Raw genomic sequence first — 19,493 nt, forward strand, 5'->3', positions numbered from 1 at the left:
AAACAACTAGCAAGACAGGAACACAACCCCATCCATTAGTACAGAGGCTGCCTAAAATCATAATAAGGTCACAGACACTCCAAAACACAACACCAGATGCGGACCTGCCCACCAGAAAGACAAGATCCAGCCACATCCACCAGAACACAGGCACTAGTCCACTCCAACAGGAAACGTACACAACCCACTGAACCAACCTTAGCCACTTGGAGCAGACATGAAAAACAATGGGAACTACGAACCTGTAGCCTGAGAAAAGGAGACCCCAAACACAGTAAGTTAAGCAAAATGAGAAGACAGAGAAGCACACAGCAGATGAAGGAGTAAGGTAAAAACCCACCACACAAAACAAATGAACAGGAAATAGGCAGTCCAACTGAAAAAGAATTCAGAATAATTATAGTAAAGATGATCCAAAATCTTGGAAACAGAATGGAGAAATTACAAGAAACATTTAACAAGGGCCTAGAAGAACCAAAGAGCAAACAAACAATGATGAACAACATAATAAATGAAATTAAAAATTCTCTAGAAGGAATCAATAAAAGAATAACTGAGGCAGAAGAACGGATAAGTGACCTGGAAGATAAAATAGTGGAAATAACTACTGCAGAGCAGAATAAAGAAAAAAGAATGAAAAGAATTGAGGACAGTCTCAGAGACCTCTGGGACAACATTAAATGCACCAACATTTGAATTATAGGGGTCCCAGAAGAAGAAGAGAAAAAGAAAGGGACTGAGAAAATATTTAAAGACATTATAGTTGAAAGCTTCCTTAATATGGGAAAGGAAAGGGTTAATCAAGTCCAGGAAGTGCAGAGAATCCCATACAGGATAAATCCAAGGAGAAACATGCCAAGACACATATTAATCAAATTATCAAAAATTAAATACGAAGAAAAAATATTAAAAGCAGCAAGGGAAAAACAACAAATAACATACAAGAGAATCCCCATAAGGTTAACAGCTGATCTTTCAGCTGCAAGCCAGAAGGGTGTGACAGGACATCTTTAAAGTGATGAAAGGGAAAAACCAAGATTACCCTACACAGCAAGATCTCATTCAGATTCGATGGAGAAATTAAAACCTTTAAAGACAAGCAAAAGCTAAGAGAATTCAGCACCACCAAACCAGCTTTACAACAAAAGCTAAAGGAACTTCTCTAGGCAGGAAACAAAAGAGAAGGAAAATTTTTACCTACAATAAAAACCAAAAACAATTAAGAAAATGTTTATAGGAACACACATATCGATAATTACCTTAAATGTAAGTGGTTTAAATGCTCCAACCAAAAGACATAGACTGGCTGAATGGATACAATAACAAGACCGGTATATATGCTGTCTACAAGAAACCCACTTCAAACTTAGGGATACATACAAACTGAAAGTGAGGGGATGGAAAAAGATATTCCATGCAAATGGCAATCAAAAGAAAGCTGGAGTAGCAGTTCTCATAGCAGACAAAATAGACTTTAAAATAAAGACTATTACAAGAGACAAAGAAGAACACTACATAATGATCAAGGGATCAATCCAAGAAGAAGATATAACAATTGTAAATATTTATGCACCCAACATAGGAGCACCTCAATACATAAGGCAAATGCTAACAGCCACAAAAGGAGAAATCGACAGTAACACAGTCATAGTAGGGGACTTAACACCCCACTTTCACCAATGGACAGATCATCCAAAATGAAAATAAATAAGGAAACACAAGCTTTAAATGATACATTAAACAAGATGGTCTTAATTGTTATTTATAGGACATTCCATCCAAAAACAACAGAATACACTTTATTCTCAAGTGCTCATGGAACATTCTCCAGGATAGATCAAACTTGGGTCACAAATCAAGCCTTGGTAGATTTAAGAAAATTGAAATCGTATCAATTATCTTTTCCAACCACAATGCTATGGGACTAGATATCAATTACAGGAACAAATTTGTAAAACATACAAATACATGGAGGGTAAACAATACACTATTAAATAACCAAGAGATCACTAAAGAAATCAACGAGGATACCAGAAAATATCTAGAAACAAGTGACAATGAAAACACAGCGACCCAAAACCTATAGGATGCAGCAAAAGCAGTTCTAAGAAGGGAGTTTATAGCAATACAATCCTACCTTAAGAAACAAGAAACATCTCAAATAAACAACCTAACCGTACACTTAAACCAATTAGAGAAAGAAGAACAAAAAAAACCCAAAGTTAGCAGAAGGAAAGAAGTCATAAAGATCAGATGAGAAATAAATGAAAAAGAAATGAGGGAAACAGTAGCAAAGATCAATAAAACTAAAAGCTGATTCTTTGAGAAGATAAACAAAATTGATAACCTATTAGCCAGACTCATCAAGAAAAAAAGGGAGAAGACTCAAATCAACAGAATTAGAAATGAAAAAGGAGAAGTAACAACTGACACTGCAGAAATACAAAGGATCATGAGACATTACTACAAGCAACTATATGCCAATAAAATGGACAACCTGGAAGAAATGGACACATTCTTAGAAAAGCACAGCCTTCCGAGACTGAACCAGGAAGAAATAGAATATATAAACAGACCAGTCACAAGCACTGAAATTGAAACTGTGATTAAAAATCTTCCAACAAACAAAAGCCCAGGACCAGATGGCTTCACAGGCGAATTCTGTCAAACATTTAGAGAAGAGCTAACACCTATCCTTCTCAAACTCTTCCAATATATAGCAGAGGGAGAAACACTCCCAAAGTCATTCTACGAGGCTACCATCACCCTGATACCAAAACAACACAAAGATGTCACAAAGAAAGAAAACTACAGGTCAATATCACTGAGGAACATAGGTGCAAATATCCTCAACAAAATACTCGCAAATAGAACGCAACAGCACATTAAAAGGATCATACACTGTGATCAGGTGGGGTTTATTCCAGGAATGCAAGGATTCTTCAATACATGAAAATCAATCAGTGTGATACACCATATTAATAAACTGAAGAATAAAATCCATATGATCATGATCATCTCAATAGAGGCAGAAAAAGCTTTCAACAAAATTCAACACCCATTTATGTTAAAAAGCCTCCAGAAAGTAGGCATGGAGGAAACTTACCTCAACATAATAAAGGCCATATATGACAAACACACAGCCAACATCTCCTCAATGGTGAAAAACTGAAACCATTTCCACTAAGATCAGGAACAAGACAAGGTTGTCCACTCTCACCACTATTATTCAACATATTTTTGGAAGTTTTAGCCACAGCAATCAGAGAACAAAAAGAAATAAAAGGAATTCAAATCAGAAAAGAAGAAGTAAAGCAGTCATTGTTTGCAGATGACACGATACTATACATAGAGATGCTACCAGAAAAGTACTAGAGCTAATCAATGAATTTGGTAAAGTAGCAGGATACAAAATTAATGCACAGAAATCTCTTGCATTCTTATACACTAATGATGAAAAATCTGAAAGTGAAATTAAGGAAACACTCTCATTTACCATTGCAACAAAAAGAATAGAATACCTAGGAATAAACCTACCTAAGGAGACAAAAGACCTGTATGCAGAAAAGTATAAGACACTGATGAAAGAAATTAAAGATGATACAAACAGATGGAGAGATATACCATGTTCCTGGACTGGAAGAATGAACATTGTGAAAATGACTATACTACCCAAAGCAATCTACAGATTCAATGCAATCCCTATCAAACTACCAATGGCATTTTTCAGACCTAGAACAAACCTAGAACAAAAAATTTCACAATCTGTATGGAAACACAAAAGACTGCGAATAGTCAAAGCAAACTTGAGAAAGAAAAACAGAGCTGGAGCAATCAGGCTCCCTGTTTTCAGACTATACTACAAAGCTACAGTAATCAACACAGTATGGTACCGGCACAAAAACAGAAATGTAAATCAATGGAACAGGATAGAAAGCCCAGAGATAAACCCACGCACCTATGGTCACCTAATTTTTGGTAAAGGAGGCAAGAATTTACAATGGAGAAAAGACAGCCTCTTCAATAAGTGGTGTTGGGAAAACTGGACAGCTACATGTAAAAGAATGAAATTAGAACACTCCCTAACACCATACACAAAAATAAACTCAAAATGGATTAAAGACCTAAATGTAAGGCCAGACACTATCAAACTCTTAGAGGAAAACATAGGCAGAACACTTTATGACATAAATCACAGCAAGATCCTTTTTGACCCACCTCCTAGAGAAATGGAAATTAAAACAAAAATAAACAAATGGGACCTAATGAAACTTAAAAGCTTTCGCACAGCAAAGGAAACCATAAACAAGACCAAAAGACAACCCTCAGAATGGGAGAACATATTTGCCAATGAAGCAACTGACAAAGGATTAATCTCCAAAATTTACAACCAGCTCATGCAGCTCAACATCAAAAATACAAAGAACCCAATCAAAAATGGGCAGAAGACCTAAATGGACATCTCTCCAAAGAAGATATACAGATTGCCAACAAACACATGAAAGAATGCTCAACATCATTAATCATTAGAGAAATGCAAATCAAAACTACAATGAGATATCATCTCACACCTGTCAGAATGGCCATGATCAAAAAATGTACAAACAATACATGCTGGAGAGGGTGTGGAGAAAAGGGACCCCTCTTGCACTGTTGGTGGGAATGTAAATTGATACAGCCACTGTGAGAACAGTATGGAGGTTTGTCAAAAAAGTAAAAATAGGACTACCATATGACCCAGCAATCCCACTAGGCATATACCCTGAGAAAATCATAATTCAAAAAGAGTCATGTACCACAATGTTCATTGCAGCTCTGTTTACAATAGCCAGGACATGGAAGCAACCTAAGTGTCCATCGACAGATTAATGGATAAAGAAGATGTGGCACATACATACAATGGAATATTACGCAGCCAGAAAAAGAAATGAAATTGTGTTATTTGTAGTGAGGTGGATGGACCTAGAGTCAGTCATACAGAGTGAAGTAAGTCAGAAAGAGAAAAGCATATACTGTATTGTAACACATATATATGGAATCAAAAAAAAAATGGTCATGAAGAACCTATGGGCAGGATGGGAATAAAGATGCAGACCTACTAGAGAATGAACTTGAGGACATAGGGAGGGGGAAGGGTAAGCTGGGACAATGTGAGAGAGTGGCATGGACATGTATACACTACCCACTGTAAATCCTATAGCTAGTGGGAAGCAGCCGCATAGCACAGGGAGATCAGCCTGGTGTCTTGTCACCACCTAGAGGGGTGGGATAGGTATGGTGGGAGGGAGGGAGATGCAAGAGCGAATAGATATGGGAACATATGTATATGTATAGCTGATTCACTTTGTTATAAAGCAGAAACAAACACACCATTGTAAATCAATTATACTCCAATAAAGATGTTAAAAAAAAAGTCTGAAGGAAATCTGGAAAATAACTCTTGTTGAATCTAGATGGTAAGCTCATGGTTGCTTATCATCAAAACACCTCTCTCTGTTTTTATTTTTCTGCATTTCTAAAACATTTCATAATAAAAATAACAACAATCTTGTGCTCTACTCAAAATACAGTTTTAAAGAAAAACTGTATGATAGGAAACTCTGACAAGTAAGAATATTGAAAATATAAATCAACACCACAGCAATGCTAACCTCAATTTTATATAGATGCATATATATTTATGTGTGTGTGTGTATATATACACACACATATATATCCAATTAGAAAGGTGTCTTCACATTACCAGGACATAATTTTAATTGGTAGAGATAGCTAAGGACTGTCAAAAAGACTAAGTTAAGGATCAAAAATGAAGCTGTTCAGAGGAGAGTAATATAGCCTAGAGAAGGAAAGTAAGGGATAAGGACAGGAGACTCCTTTAAATTCTTGACGCTGATCTATTCTCTGAGGCATCACAGGACTGAACTAAGGTGGGATGGGAGTAAATCAAAGCAGATTTCAGCTCATTGCAATCCCTGAGAGCTAGTCAGGGCATATCACAAAAGTGAGAGTCATATTGCTGGCTTCAGTTGTCCTGAATTATGCCTAATGTGTCAGAGGAACGATTCTTGCACTGGGTAGGAGACTGAACTAACTGACCTTAAATTTCCCTTCCAACCTTTCTTAACAGACACAGAATTGGGGGGGGATGTGAAATTTGGGTCTAAGAGAAAGGTGGTCGTATTTTCTGAGACTGTAGATACAACGAAAATTCCGACTGCAGGAGAAAATAGAATCAGCCATTTCTCTCCAGGAGGACTATAGCAGCACCATGACCGTCAGACAGCCCATCAACAAACACTGAGCAGCTACCCTATACCAGGCATAGTCCTAGGAGCAGGCAAAGAAAATAAGAAAATTTCAAAAGCACTGAGGTTCACGAATGCTTGTTTTCCATTTGCATCATGATTCACTTGCACAGTGTTCTCTTCAACATGCAAAAATCACTTCCGCCATCACATTTTGTCACATGGAGAATATTGCACCACCAAAGTCTAGCTCCTCTTCATGCCTACTAGATAAATGGAACTTAGCACAGGCAAAAATGCGAGGCCACGCAGGGGAAGCTGAAAGAGGAATGACCACAAGAACGCAGACTGGGGCCTCAAGACGTGGCCTTTGACTCTGTACTTGGAAGTAGCACAATGCACAGAGCAGAGGAGGCATCCAAGATTCAGGCTGGTTTCAGGAGCATGGTGACACTTGGCCACACTGCAGTTATTACACACAGGGCAGGAATTCCCTGTAGTAGGACTCTGTTAAAATGTATAACCTGAAGTACCTTGCTCTTTAATATCTGAGCTCCATCATCAAAACATTACCTAGTTATTCAAGACCCTAAGAGAGCATACTTGAAAAAGAGATCAGATTTGTGGTTACCAGAGGCAGGGGTATCAGGTGGATTGGAGGAAGGTGGGCAAAAGGTACAAACTTACCTTTTTGGGTTTTTTGCCCTTTAGACCAATTTATTTTATATCCATTTAAAATATCATTCAACAAAGGACAATAGCGTTATAAGATAAATAAGTTCTAGGGATGCAAAGTATAACATGATGACTATAGTCAACACTCCTGTATGATACATAGGAAAGTTGTTAAGAGAATAGATCTTAAGAGTTCTCATCAAAAGGAGAATTTTTTTTCTTTTTATTGACATAAGGATGTTATATGAGATGATAGGTGGATATCAATTAAACCTATTGGGGTGATCATAATATATGTAAATCAAACCATCACACTGTACACCTTAAACATACACAGTGCTGTATGTCAGTTATTTCTCAATAAAATTGGGGGGAAAAAGCTGGCATATTTGAAAGGGAGATTGTGGGTGGTAGGGAAAGGACTGAGGTTTGAGGAGAGGAGTAGCTAGCAGGCACTGGACCCCTGAGAAGGGGAGGAGGGAATAATGAGGAAGGGCAGAGCAACTTCTGGACGCTGCCTGGGCGCCTTTGTGGATGTTTTAGTTCAGAAATTAATAAAGAATAATCCCTTACAGAACTGCAGCAAGAGGTAGTCCCAACGAGCCCATCATACCTCTTTTTCTTTACAGGAGTAGTAGCAGAGTTGGAAGCTGGGGTGTTGGTGGCATTTGCACTGAACAAACCTCCAGGTTGCCTGTTTCATCACAAGAACAAACAATGATCACATTTCTGAAACTTTTCCACTCTACCCCACCTTTGAAAGGTCTTATCATCTACTCATATTCCCACCTGCTCTGAATCCATCACAAAATATTTCACTTGAGCATGAAAGAGCAACAAGAGAAAAAGTTCTTCCTTAGTTTACTATTTTACAAATTGCCAGGCTATCATACAAATAATTAAAACCGAAGGAATTGAATGAAGAAGTCATTCATTATATGACATGGTGTGTCTGAAACCCAGACCAATCAATTCCAATGTCCTATGGATTCCTACATATATTTTTTGATCCTGTATATGTTGTGACTAACAGAATCATATTGAAATTTTTTGCATTAAAAGCATTAGTTTAAGAAAACATTTAAAAATCACACCACTTTAAATCCCTATTTAGCATTTATTAATATATGCAGACCCTCAAAAAAAAATGGAGGTCACTCAGGCCTTTTTCAACTACTGGAGGTGCAGTCCAGTGTGAAAATTACTTTATTTGTAAATACAAATTTAAAAACCAACTAAGTTTTCAAAAATCTACCTAGTTTGGTAGTTTATTACAACCATTGTTAGTACAGGGAAAATGTATTTTGTCTACATAGATTGTTACCAAAGCCATGATTTCATGACTAAGTTGTATTGTAGATACGATGGGTGTTTTGGGAGCAAGTGAAATGTGCAAGAAGAAAGAGTTGCCATAGGGATAGGGAAAAAATTAAAAGGTTCTAGATTTTAAAAAAAGAAAAGAAAAAAAAGAATGACTTAAGCTTTGGTGTTTGGTTAGAGGAGAAGTCCTTCTGTGTAAAAGTCCAGACAGAAAACACTTGCAATTTTGTAGAGCATTTCAATATTTCTACTATTCAACTCTGCCAAAGCTATGGGGGCATGGCTAAACTACAATGAAACTTTGGTCTGAGGGCAGTATATCCTGATTTTTCTTGAACACATAGGAAGAAATACACTTTATCCTTAAAATGTAATGTCAGTTAGAAAAGTACATACATCTTTGTCTCTTCCGGTGAGCGAAACGTGGACATGTTTCTGGTAAGAAAAAAAGAAGGCAAAGTTTGAGCAGCAACAAAGAATGAATTCTTGCATCAATTTGCAATTGTCCATGAACTTAGAGTTATTATTATTAAAAGTTAACATTATTTGCGAGAAAGAAAAAGAAAGCATCAGTATTTGAATAAATTTGAAAAGTTGATCTCATGATTTTTTTACCTTTTGTGTATTAGATTCCAAAAGAAATTTTTTTTCTTTAGAAAATTCATTATCTTTTAAGCCCCGTGTTTTTGTTTGCTGGGTTCAGTAATTTTCTTTAACAATAGGAATGTAAAATTGATGTTTACATGTATTTCATAATCTTGCCACCAGGATAACTTAAACAGAAACATAAATGTGGTAAGAATGATGGCCTGAAGCAATGAACTCTCTTGATTCTGAAGCCAGAAGTAAGACTTTATTTTTCTTTAACCATGAGCAGGAGTAAAGTTTTTATGCCAGAATTATTTGTGTGAAAAAAAAAATAGAGAATGGGGCTTCCCTGGTGGCACAGTGGTTGAGAATCTGCCTGCTAATGCAGGGGACACGGGTTCGAGCCCTGTTCTGGGAGGATCCCACATGCCGCGGAGCAACTAGGCCCGTGAGCCACAACTACTGAGCCTGCGCGTCTGGAGCCTGTGCTCCGCAACAGGAGAGGCCCACGCACCGCGATGAAGAGTGGCCCCCGCTCGCCGCAACTAGAGAAAGCCCTTGCACAGAAACGAAGACCCAACACAGCAAAAATAAATAAATTAATTAATAAACTGCTACCCCCAACATCTAAAAAACAAACAAACAAAAAAATAGAGGATGAGAATTTACAGAAAGATATTAAGCAGGATTGAAGAATCCTACTTAATATCAAGTAAATAAGTAACGCTTAGAAAAATATTGTATTACTTGAGCCTTTCCCAAAGTTAGTAGATACTGTTACCTATTGGTTACTCGGTTATCCAGGGTATTGGCCTTATATGTTTTGGCAGCATCATTTCTGTCTGAGATCCTTTATAAAGAAATAAGACAAAAGTCTGGATGAACATTTAGATTATTAAACTCCTTTCAGATCTCGTTCTTGCTATAATCACTTCACAACAGAAACTTTCTCTGGTAAAAACAATTGCTTTTCAGGTGTTACATGTTAGAAAATTTTGCAATTAACAAAAAAGCTACTTACAACAAAATCTATTTATGAGGCTATTTTGATACAGTTTGCAACTTTTAAAGTTTATGTTTTTCAACTAGCCTTTCTGACTCATTTGAGCATTTAACTCATTAACTATTTCATATTCATTATTGTTTAATAATATATCTAGCCAATGACAGTACTTCCTATGTCGCTACAAGGAATCAATGGAAGACTTAAGCAATTTTTAAAAAATGTTTTGTGGCATAGACAATGCTATATGCTTGTCAAACTCTTTATTTTCCTTCTGAGCACACAGGAAGACCATATTTCCCAATCTTCATTACAATTAAATTGGGACCATATGATTGCATTCTAAACTAAAGAACGTGGGCAGAAATATTATTCATGACTCGCAAACCCATCATAAAACCTCTTGTGTGATCCTCCTTGCTCTTTCTTCCCCTTCTGCTATGGCTTTGATGCCCATGGGTTGAAGATGGCAGCATTAAAACCTAGGAAAGAACCTAGGTCCCTGAGTCATTCCATGGAACAGGGTCGTCCCCTAATTTTCCAGCCAATCCTTTTGGACTCTGAGGGGAGTGAGCAGTAATCTTCTATCGGGCTAACCGACCAAGATTTGGAGGCAGGAGAAGGAACTTGTTACAAGAGTTGCTCTACCCTGGCAAACTTGTTTACACTGACTAACACATTTTGTTAATAGGCCCTGCGGACCATCAGAGGTTTTAAACCCTCTAAACTGAGGTCTCCACAAGGAGGGTAGTTCTGGAAAAGGTGTGTTTGTCTGTCCTTTGGGTCATAAGACAAACTAGGAATCCTGTAGTCTGCATGCCAGTGGTGGGATCTCACAACTGCAACCCCTGTTCTGTCCCTTCCGCCAGGAAGAACACACCAGATAGGAAAGCTCTTCCTGAGATGTGGGGCTGTCTTCTGGAGCACTCTGCAGGCTTGCACAAAGCTAGGATGTGGCAAAATCAGGCTCCAGAAAACAAAAGATTAGCAAGATTCTTCTGTTGATCCCATACTATGGGTCTACTATAACTTCCTCTAAACTTTCACTTTTATCATCCACTTTAGTACAGGGCTTTATAAACTGTTCCTGGGAAGAAGGACACTAACCTTGCCTTGTTCTAAAAAAAAAAAAAAATTCATGATAGAAAAATATGGTTTAATTGTCATAGCTTTAAAATGATTTCAATTCCTAGATGTCACTTTGACATGTGCAACTAAAACATTGGGTAAATAACCCTAATTGTTAAAATTCCACGAGTCAACCCCAAATAGTTTCTGTTTATGGTATGTAATGCCACAAACTGATAACTCTTGAATGTAAAAAGGAAGAAAGGTTGGAATCCTCCAGAGCTCCATATTCTCAATAGACTGTTCACAATACAGGTATTGTCTTGTACAGAATGAATCCAAGTATTAAAAACTCATGATGAGGGCTTCCCTGGTGGCACAGTGGTTGAGAGTCCGCCTGCCGATGCAGGGGACACGGGTTCGTTCCCCGGTCCGGGAAGATCCCACATGCAGCAGAGTGGCTGGGCCCATGAGCCGTGGCTGCTGGGCCTGTGCGTCCGGAGCCTGTGCTCCACAACGGGAGAGGCCACGACAGTGAGAGGCCCGTGTACCGCAAAAAAAAAAAAAAAAAAACTCATGATGATCTCTCAGGTGATCATTAGGCCAAAGACTATAAGTAAATTCCCTGTAGTAATTGCTACTGAGCCTCTGATGTGTTTATAGTTAAAGAGCTCTGCAGTAAACCACTGTGAATACCATAAGATGTCAGGTAATCCTAAATCTTAAATGTTCTGTGGAAACTACTCAGCGTTTATAGCTGTCTGTGAGATCCTCATATAAGATAAAAATAATCTTGGGAAATTGCTACTCTGGTACAGGGAAAATGACAATCTGTCTAAAGAAAACAGAGCGTTAATTTCAAACACCTTCAAGGTTTAAATAAAGGAGAGTTCTGAGGTTACAATTAAATGAAGTTAATCAAAATTCTACTTTGTTGATCTATGTGGGCAATACTGCATGTAATAATAAAAATAGCTACCTACTACTCTTTGCCACTCATCTTATACAATTTCCTCTACTCTTCAGAACATCCCTACAAGGTAGGTGTAGTTATTTTCGCTTTATAGATGAAGAAATGGAGTCTCAGAGAAGGTGTGTGGCTTTCTCTTGGCCACACAGCCGGGAAGTAGTCTATCTCCAAAGTCTTCCCAGTAGGCCCCAATGTCGTACACCTGGTTCTGTAGTGTAATTGTTCCAACACTCATGATCAACATGTCTTTCTCCAGTTGCTATTTTTCACCTCCACTATCTCTTTCACTCCACTAGGGGAATCAGTGTATAAACAATATTGGAGAGCTCTAAACCATCATTCCAATGCATTCATCAATTTCTTATTACTTAGGGAGATTAATTTTGTACTTCTCTTAGAAACTAATTTTCTGCCAAGTTGTGATATGAGATTAATAGGAGTCAGTCTCAGAGACAGGAAATACCTAAACAATATAACTAGCAGCAGGATCCAACCAAAGGAAAAGTAACACTTCCATAACCGAACACTAGAGGGCTCCTTAACCTAGGTTTTCCAAATTAGTCAAGAAACCACCTTCAGGGTTTGCCCCATAGTGTATGCATGTACACAATTATTAACTTATATTTCTTTAGAACACTTCATATTTTTACCAACAGATGTATATTTTAAAAGGGAACTCTTCAAATGTAAAGTCAGTACTTTTCTCCTAGTCATTTATTATATGCGTTAGTATTGAAATGGCACACATACACACCTGATACATTTGATCATCTAACTCCCAAAATTATTTCACCTCTTGCACTTGGAGTGGCCTGCATGATAGGAGTCTGACTCCTGTTATGAGGACTTGCCTTTCTTTACAGACTCCTGTGTTCTCTCCCTCACATCTGTTCCCACACTTACAGAGATGTAGCTCACTCTTGGGAGACAGACACTACCTGCGGAAGGACCTGACCAGGATACTTCTTCCAAACATGCGCCGCTAAACCTCTGTGTAAATAAGGCAGGGAGTCTCTGGCCTCATTTTCTAGTTTACAAAATGAAGGTTTGGGCTAGGTTGGTGGCTCTGAATTTTGGCTGCACATCAGAATCACTTCCTAAGCTTTAAAAAATGTCCGAGTCCTACCTCAGACTAATTAAATTAGAATTTGGGGGATGACAGCTGGTGGGATCAAGTCATCAGCAGAGTTAAAAAGCTCTCTAGGTAATTCTGATTTGTCGCTGAGGCTGAGAATGACTCAGTTAGCTTGCCTGTGAGGCCTGCTCTAGTGTATCGCTAAGTTCCAAGGCTCTATCTTGACTGGCCTGAGAAAAGCTTTCAGACACACAGCCTACAAAGGCTTAGGTCTCCCACATATTCACCTTTCTTGAGACATAATTATCTCACTTGCAATTACATTCCTAGAAGTAGGGTTTCTGTCCTCAATTCGCAGTGTAATAGGACAGCCTGCAAGGCGGAGGTGAATGGGCAGAGGTACTATGACTCCTCTCCCAAACTGATTTTTGAATTACAAGAGAAGTCACCTCCTTAGGGATACCAGGGCTAATCAGCTATTCGGGAGATTGACTTAAAAAGCTATGAAGAAGCTGCCGTTGTTCCAAGGCTGCTGGTTTTCAAGGCTACCATGGAGCTGGGAAGAGGAATAGGTGAATAGGAAGCTTTAAAATGTGGCAATTCGTGCCGTTCTTACTGACAGCCAACTCTTTTTCTTGAATAGACACTTAGCAAATTGTTTCAAGCCTTTGGTTAATTTCCAGAGTTCGGAAAAAGTTGATTTTGACAGTTTTTTCCAGTGTTAATACTTTTCTGGAGGAGTGGATTTTTGGAGGTCCTTACTCTGCCGTTTGGAAGTACTTCTCTCTTATTTGCAGAGTTCTTTATAAACTCTGGATACAAGTGTGTGTGTGTGTGTGTGTGTGTGTGTGTGTGTTTATCAGATCTATGATTTGCAAATATTTTCTCCTTGTCTTTGGCTTGATGTTTATCTCTTAACAGTATCTTTCAAAAAGTAGAGACTATTAAGTTTGATGGATTTCAATAAAGCAAATAAATTATTATTTTAAAAAAGCTATGAAGAGTGCAGAAGTGCATGCATTTGCTGTATTAATTGGCACAGGCATGGTGTGAATATAGAATCTATTAGATGCCATAGGTTTCAGCATATGTGCTTCAATTGTAGCGGGTGGCATGTTTGTCTCCAAAAGCAGCACATCTTTAGCTACAGGGAGTGGCTTCAACTATAAATGGCCTCAGGTATTCACTATGTCTAGATTCCAGATAACATGTTAACTTTGTTCTTTACTTATGCCTAATAAGCACCTCTACCAAATATAAAATTAAAATGTGACTTGTAGCATTTACACTTCAACTTGAATAGATATTCCTCAATTTTCTATATAGGGATGAGCCCTTCTTTTCCCTCTGTCTAAGACTGAGCCAATAACAGGCCCAGCCAATGACTCATTCCACAGCCATATGGTGACTCCACTGCCGAAAGAGTAGTTTCACTTTCTAAAGTAAAGAGCTAATGTCTTTATCCTAGAGCAGATCAAAACTACTGTATTATTAAAAGGTATAGTCTCTCCATAAGGTAATTATACAGAAACTGCTGTTTCTCTGCCTCTGGGATGGAAAGTCCAAAGTTAGAACAAGAACTGGCTACTCACACACAAAAAAACTATATTCTCCATTTAAAGTGGAACAGACCACATGCAGTGCTCACCCCACCTATATTCAAACCGGTTTCTTTGGAATTTTTCCTATTGATCTACTGCTAGCAATATTTTAGGAAAATGGCATATCAAGTCAAGATTTTGTGAGTTTTGAAGAAGAAGATAATTCAATCTTTATAGTCCTTCTGACCCTGGAGATAAAATATCATGGTTCAAAACTTACTTTGGTAAACATTTAAATGTCTCATGCTTTATAAGAAACTGGATTTAACATATGTTATGCATTCCGCTTGCGTGGTTCAAAACACCTTACCTGTCCAAAGTGTCACCAGATCTGTGCCAACTGATTGTGGCTTTTGGCTCATCCCTCTCGTTTGTTTTCCTGTAGCAAAAAATAATTATAGAAAGATCAAATAAATTACAAAAAATAGTTATAAAACATCATGGATTTGGTAAAATTTTGTCCTATTCGGGTAGGAGATGTACATGTTACAGACTTGGAGTACCGAAATCTTCCCAGGCTTTGACTTGGGTAGGATAAAATATAGCAAACCCTATTCTCCATGCTAATAAAAGAATTCTTCTCTAGGTCCAATTATTCTAATTACAATGTAACACATTCAAATTGGTGATAAAGATATGTAAAACAAGAAGCACAACATGCAAAATGGTTAATAACTAATATGTAGTGTTTTCAATGTTGTTGATTTTTATGTAATAGGAACTCAGTCCCTTATAATCAGCTATATTTTGTTTGCAGAGTTTCAGCAGAGCCATAAGCCAACACAACAGCTATGTACAAGTTGCTTCATTATAAGTTCAGCACCGTGGACAGGGTTGAGAGAAGAGACCTTGCTGGCAGAAAAGAGGGAGGGAGAGAGAAGAAAAAAAGGAAAAGAGAGAAACAGGAGACACTGGAAAGAAATGAAAAGAAGACAGTGGGGGAATAGAGAAAGGATGGATGGGAAGGATAGGAGAAGAGAGGGGAGACTGGGAGAAAAAGGGAGAGAAGAGACAGAGGCAGAGAGTTAAGACGGACAGATAAGTAGAAAAAAAAAGGGAGTGGGGGAGAAGACAAGAAAATAAGGGAAATGAAGATAGAAGGCCCAATAGTAGGAACGATGATCACCAAAGCAGTGGAGCTATCTTGATCAGACTGATCAATCAGCAAAAAAAAAAAAGCCTGTTTAATGCTTTATATAACCTTGTGATACAGGGAAAGCAAGCTCTTTGGAGAATTATACCATGATTTACAGTTTGCATTTCAAAGCATCACCTGAAGCTGACAGACCAAACATATTGAATCAGAAAAAGTACTAAAACAGTATACTATTTAACATGTAATTTTTAACTTGATATAGTATATCTTTATTAAGCAAATATTTGGAGGTAAACGATATACTGTGCTGATGACTGTGAGTGAGGAAGTCGAGAATGAATTATCTGTAACCCCTACACACACAGAGCTAGAGGGACAAATCAGACATACGTCCAGGTGCAACAAGTGGTCAGTGTCGTAGAAAAGGTTCAGGTCAAGTGCAAGGAAGTTTGAAGCTGAGAAAGCTTATTTGTGGAGGTGGGGATCACAGAAGGCTTTCGGGATGAGGTGCAGGTCAAGGTGGATCTTGGAGGATAAACAGACATGAACAAACAGAGGTAGAAGGAATAGTGTCGGTTAAAGCAAGAAGAAGGTTAAAAAATGCCTAATGCAATTCCCCGCATTTTTAAAGAAACTCAGAGTGAAATCATAGTGTGGTTCACCAGCAGGTGTGATACATGAGTGCAGGTAGGTGCTGCAGGGCCATCTGACCCCCTTCCAGAAAACAGCCCCTTTTACAGATGTTATTGTTGTATGTCTCATTAGTAGCTTTATTCTTCCAGGCACTTATCACCACATGACATATTATATTGTGTTTGTTTATTTTCAGTCTCTCCCTCCTCCACCTTCAACTAGGAAGCAAGTTCTATGAAAGCGGGGATTTTGTTTTGTCCCCAGACTTTAGAATAGGGACTGGCTCACATAGGGCATCTCCACAGGTACTATTTTTGCCTTCTGCCTCAAGGGACATGTTTTAATGATCGGGCAGAGGAAGGACAGTAAAATGTCCTAGTTTGTGCACACTATGAAGCTTGTTTTCTAGGGTGATGAGACTATTATTTATTTTCCTTTTCCTTTATTTTCAGTCTCTGCTCGTGTGGAACTCTTGGACATATCATTGCTTCCGCTGGAAGCGCCTCTTAATGACCACGTCCTCAGTGAGGTCTCCCACTCATTCAGGCAAAGTTAGCCACTCCCTCTGCTCCTTCCCATAGCACCGGCACACACTTCCACAAGCACTTTCCATGGTAAATTTGAGTATTTGTGCTTATGTATTCATCTTTTTCCATGAAATGTGAGTTCCTTAAGGTCAAGGCTGGTGTCTTATGCATCTTTGTGTTCCCAGCACCTGGCACAATGTCAGCACACACTGGTGCTCCAACGTGGTATTGGGTGAACATCAAAGTGGACACAGCCTCTTCAAAAGGGTAGAAAAGTGTCACATGGGCATCCATTTGAGCAAATGTGAGGAGATAAATAACCTACACTACCTTTTAGGAAGATGTCATTTGAGACGCAAGTCAAGGGGTCAAAGGCGAAACGTCTCAGGCTTGCAGATTTTTGTTACTTAGGATAAAAGCTCGATGTGCTTTAGCCAAAATGCTGTCCAGTAACAGGAAGGGTTCAGGTAACCAACAGAGTTTAAAATATAAAGTAAGCATAGACGGCATTAAGGTCCCGTTATTCTGAAACACACTAAGAGCACGAAGCTTAGTCTGCCTGGTCACACTTCACAACAAGTATGCTTGTTCTTTAATAGTTGCAGAGAAAGGCAAATAAAATGGAGGGGGCATTTTTCACTGGTGTCTGGATTCAGATGATTAGGTTCCCTTTGTTTGGTGAGTTGAGGGCCAACAGAGAACAAGGATGTAAGCTTCGAAATCATGACGACCAAGAAGAGGGCATGGAGAGAGCCTGCCCAATCACAGAACAGTCAATTGGATGAGCCAAGGCTGGAAACCCAAAAACCAACCAGACACTTTGTGTAGAGGGGGGTAAACTCAGGACTCTGAGAACACATCAAAATTATGAACAATTTTTAAATGGTTCAGAAAAATTCACAGATAAAAATTCCAAAATAGACATATTCAAAGTGTCTACTTAACTTTTTAAAGTCCCCACCATGAAAGACAATCACTAAGTATGTCTTGGTGGAAGACACTGGCTACTGGACCAGATAAAACTTGTGTCTGAGAAATAGTTAAGTTCTTCTGATGGGTGTGGGTGTTTGTATGTGTGTGACTATAAATGTACTTTAGTAAGAATATTATCTATTTATTTCATCAATATTAGATTATTTACATCATTGTGCTTACGAGTTTTGTTTGAATTTTCCTACTAATTTGCATTTGTCAGTCTATTTGCCATTGAGTATCATTTAATGGTTTTCCACAAGCCTAGGAGTTTTTGAAAAGAAATGCACTGTCCCATAAAGCAAGTGAACTTAGCTGTTGTTCTGCTTTTAGGGTTCCTTTCTCTAAGGCTCAGAAATATCCTATGTTTCTGTGGCAGCCCCTTCCCTTTCCTGTCAGGAGGGGCACCTTGGTAGGGTAGGCAGTGGATTGATTATTCTACACCTCCAAGCCGTATTCTGGAAGCATAAAGCTGGAAAAGCACAGTTTGCCCTGTAAACACCCCTGATGATATCACAGATTCTCCTTCATGTGCCCAGGATGTCAGCGAAAGCCTGAAGCTAGCTACAAATATTCAGCCTGTCTTGAACAAGTCTACTCTCAAAAATGACTGTCTTTGTGTTTCTGCTAATGAATAACTCATCTGAAACACCCACCTGTCTGAGGCATCATGGGAGTTACGTCTATGGCGTACCACCTTACCATAATTTTCATATCTTCAGAGAAAGAACAAAATCAAGTCACATGAGAAGTTATCACAGTATTTAGTAAGCATTATATAAGGCAGACATGAAAGAGCTCACAATGTTTGGCAAGGTTAATTCATTTTACTTTGGGTGTAAAAACACAACTATGCATTTATTTTAACCAGCCACCACCTGAAAGAGCATGGTGAAAAGAAAAAAGTTTGTCACTACAAACAATCATTATTCCAATTTACCCCATGAGATTTCCATGTGATTCAACAATGGCATGAGTGTTTGTTATTTGGCTTTTTGGTTTTGGGTTTTCTTCAGCAGTGTGGGAACATGCGGCCATCTACTTTGCATATATTAGAAAAGTCCTTTTCTGCAGGAAGGCAAACGTTTTTTCAAACGTGTTTTAAATTTAATTAAGCCCAGGCTAGAGGATCTTTGGTGGGGCTATTGGAGGACTCTGGGAGGGCTCATGACAAAGACTGCTTCCCAGACCTTCTGCTGTCACTGTCCTAGTTCCCATGGTGAGCCACAGCTGCCCCCCACCTCTGCAGGAGACCAACACTAGCAGGGTCTGGATGTTCTGGTCAGGTGTCGGCCTGAGCCTCTGAAATGGGAGAGCTGACGTCAGGACACTGGTACACCAGAGACCTCCCGGCCCCTCGTAATATCAATTGGCGAGAGTTCTCCCAGAGATCTCCATCTCAACGCTAAGACTCAGGTCCAATCAATGACCACCAAGCTCCAGTGCTGGACATCCCATGCCAAACAACGAGCAAGACAGGAACACAACCCCACCTATTAGCAGAAAGGCTTCCTAAATCATAGTAACTTCACAGACACCAAAAAACATACCACCAGATGTGGTCCTGTCCACCAGAAAGAAAAGATCCAGCCTCATCCATCAGAATACAGGCAACCATCCCCTGCACCACGAAGCCTACACAACACATTGAACCAAACTTACCCACTGGGGGCAGACACCAAAAACAACAGGAACTAGGAACCTGCAGCCTGTGAAA

The 19,493-nt window shown here is 38.8% G+C and overlaps 1 protein-coding gene across 1 annotated transcript in view; it reads right to left on the bottom strand.

Moving 5' to 3' along the window:
• The window catches only part of SCEL (sciellin), a 326,730-nt gene that overhangs the window by 89,297 nt on the left and 217,940 nt on the right, over positions 1-19,493 (bottom strand). Inside the window, exons 7-11 of the mRNA XM_067713410.1 lie at positions 18,433-18,492; positions 14,859-14,927; positions 9,613-9,681; positions 8,640-8,678; positions 7,537-7,617 (exon numbers count right to left, since the gene is read on the bottom strand). Coding sequence (XP_067569511.1) covers positions 7,537-7,617; positions 8,640-8,678; positions 9,613-9,681; positions 14,859-14,927; positions 18,433-18,492 — 318 coding nt within the window. The remainder of the gene's footprint in view (positions 1-7,536; positions 7,618-8,639; positions 8,679-9,612; positions 9,682-14,858; positions 14,928-18,432; positions 18,493-19,493) is intronic.

The sequence above is a fragment of the Pseudorca crassidens genome, chromosome 18 (assembly GCF_039906515.1).
Source record: "Pseudorca crassidens isolate mPseCra1 chromosome 18, mPseCra1.hap1, whole genome shotgun sequence".
In the NCBI taxonomy this organism is placed as follows: Eukaryota; Metazoa; Chordata; class Mammalia; order Artiodactyla; family Delphinidae; genus Pseudorca; species Pseudorca crassidens.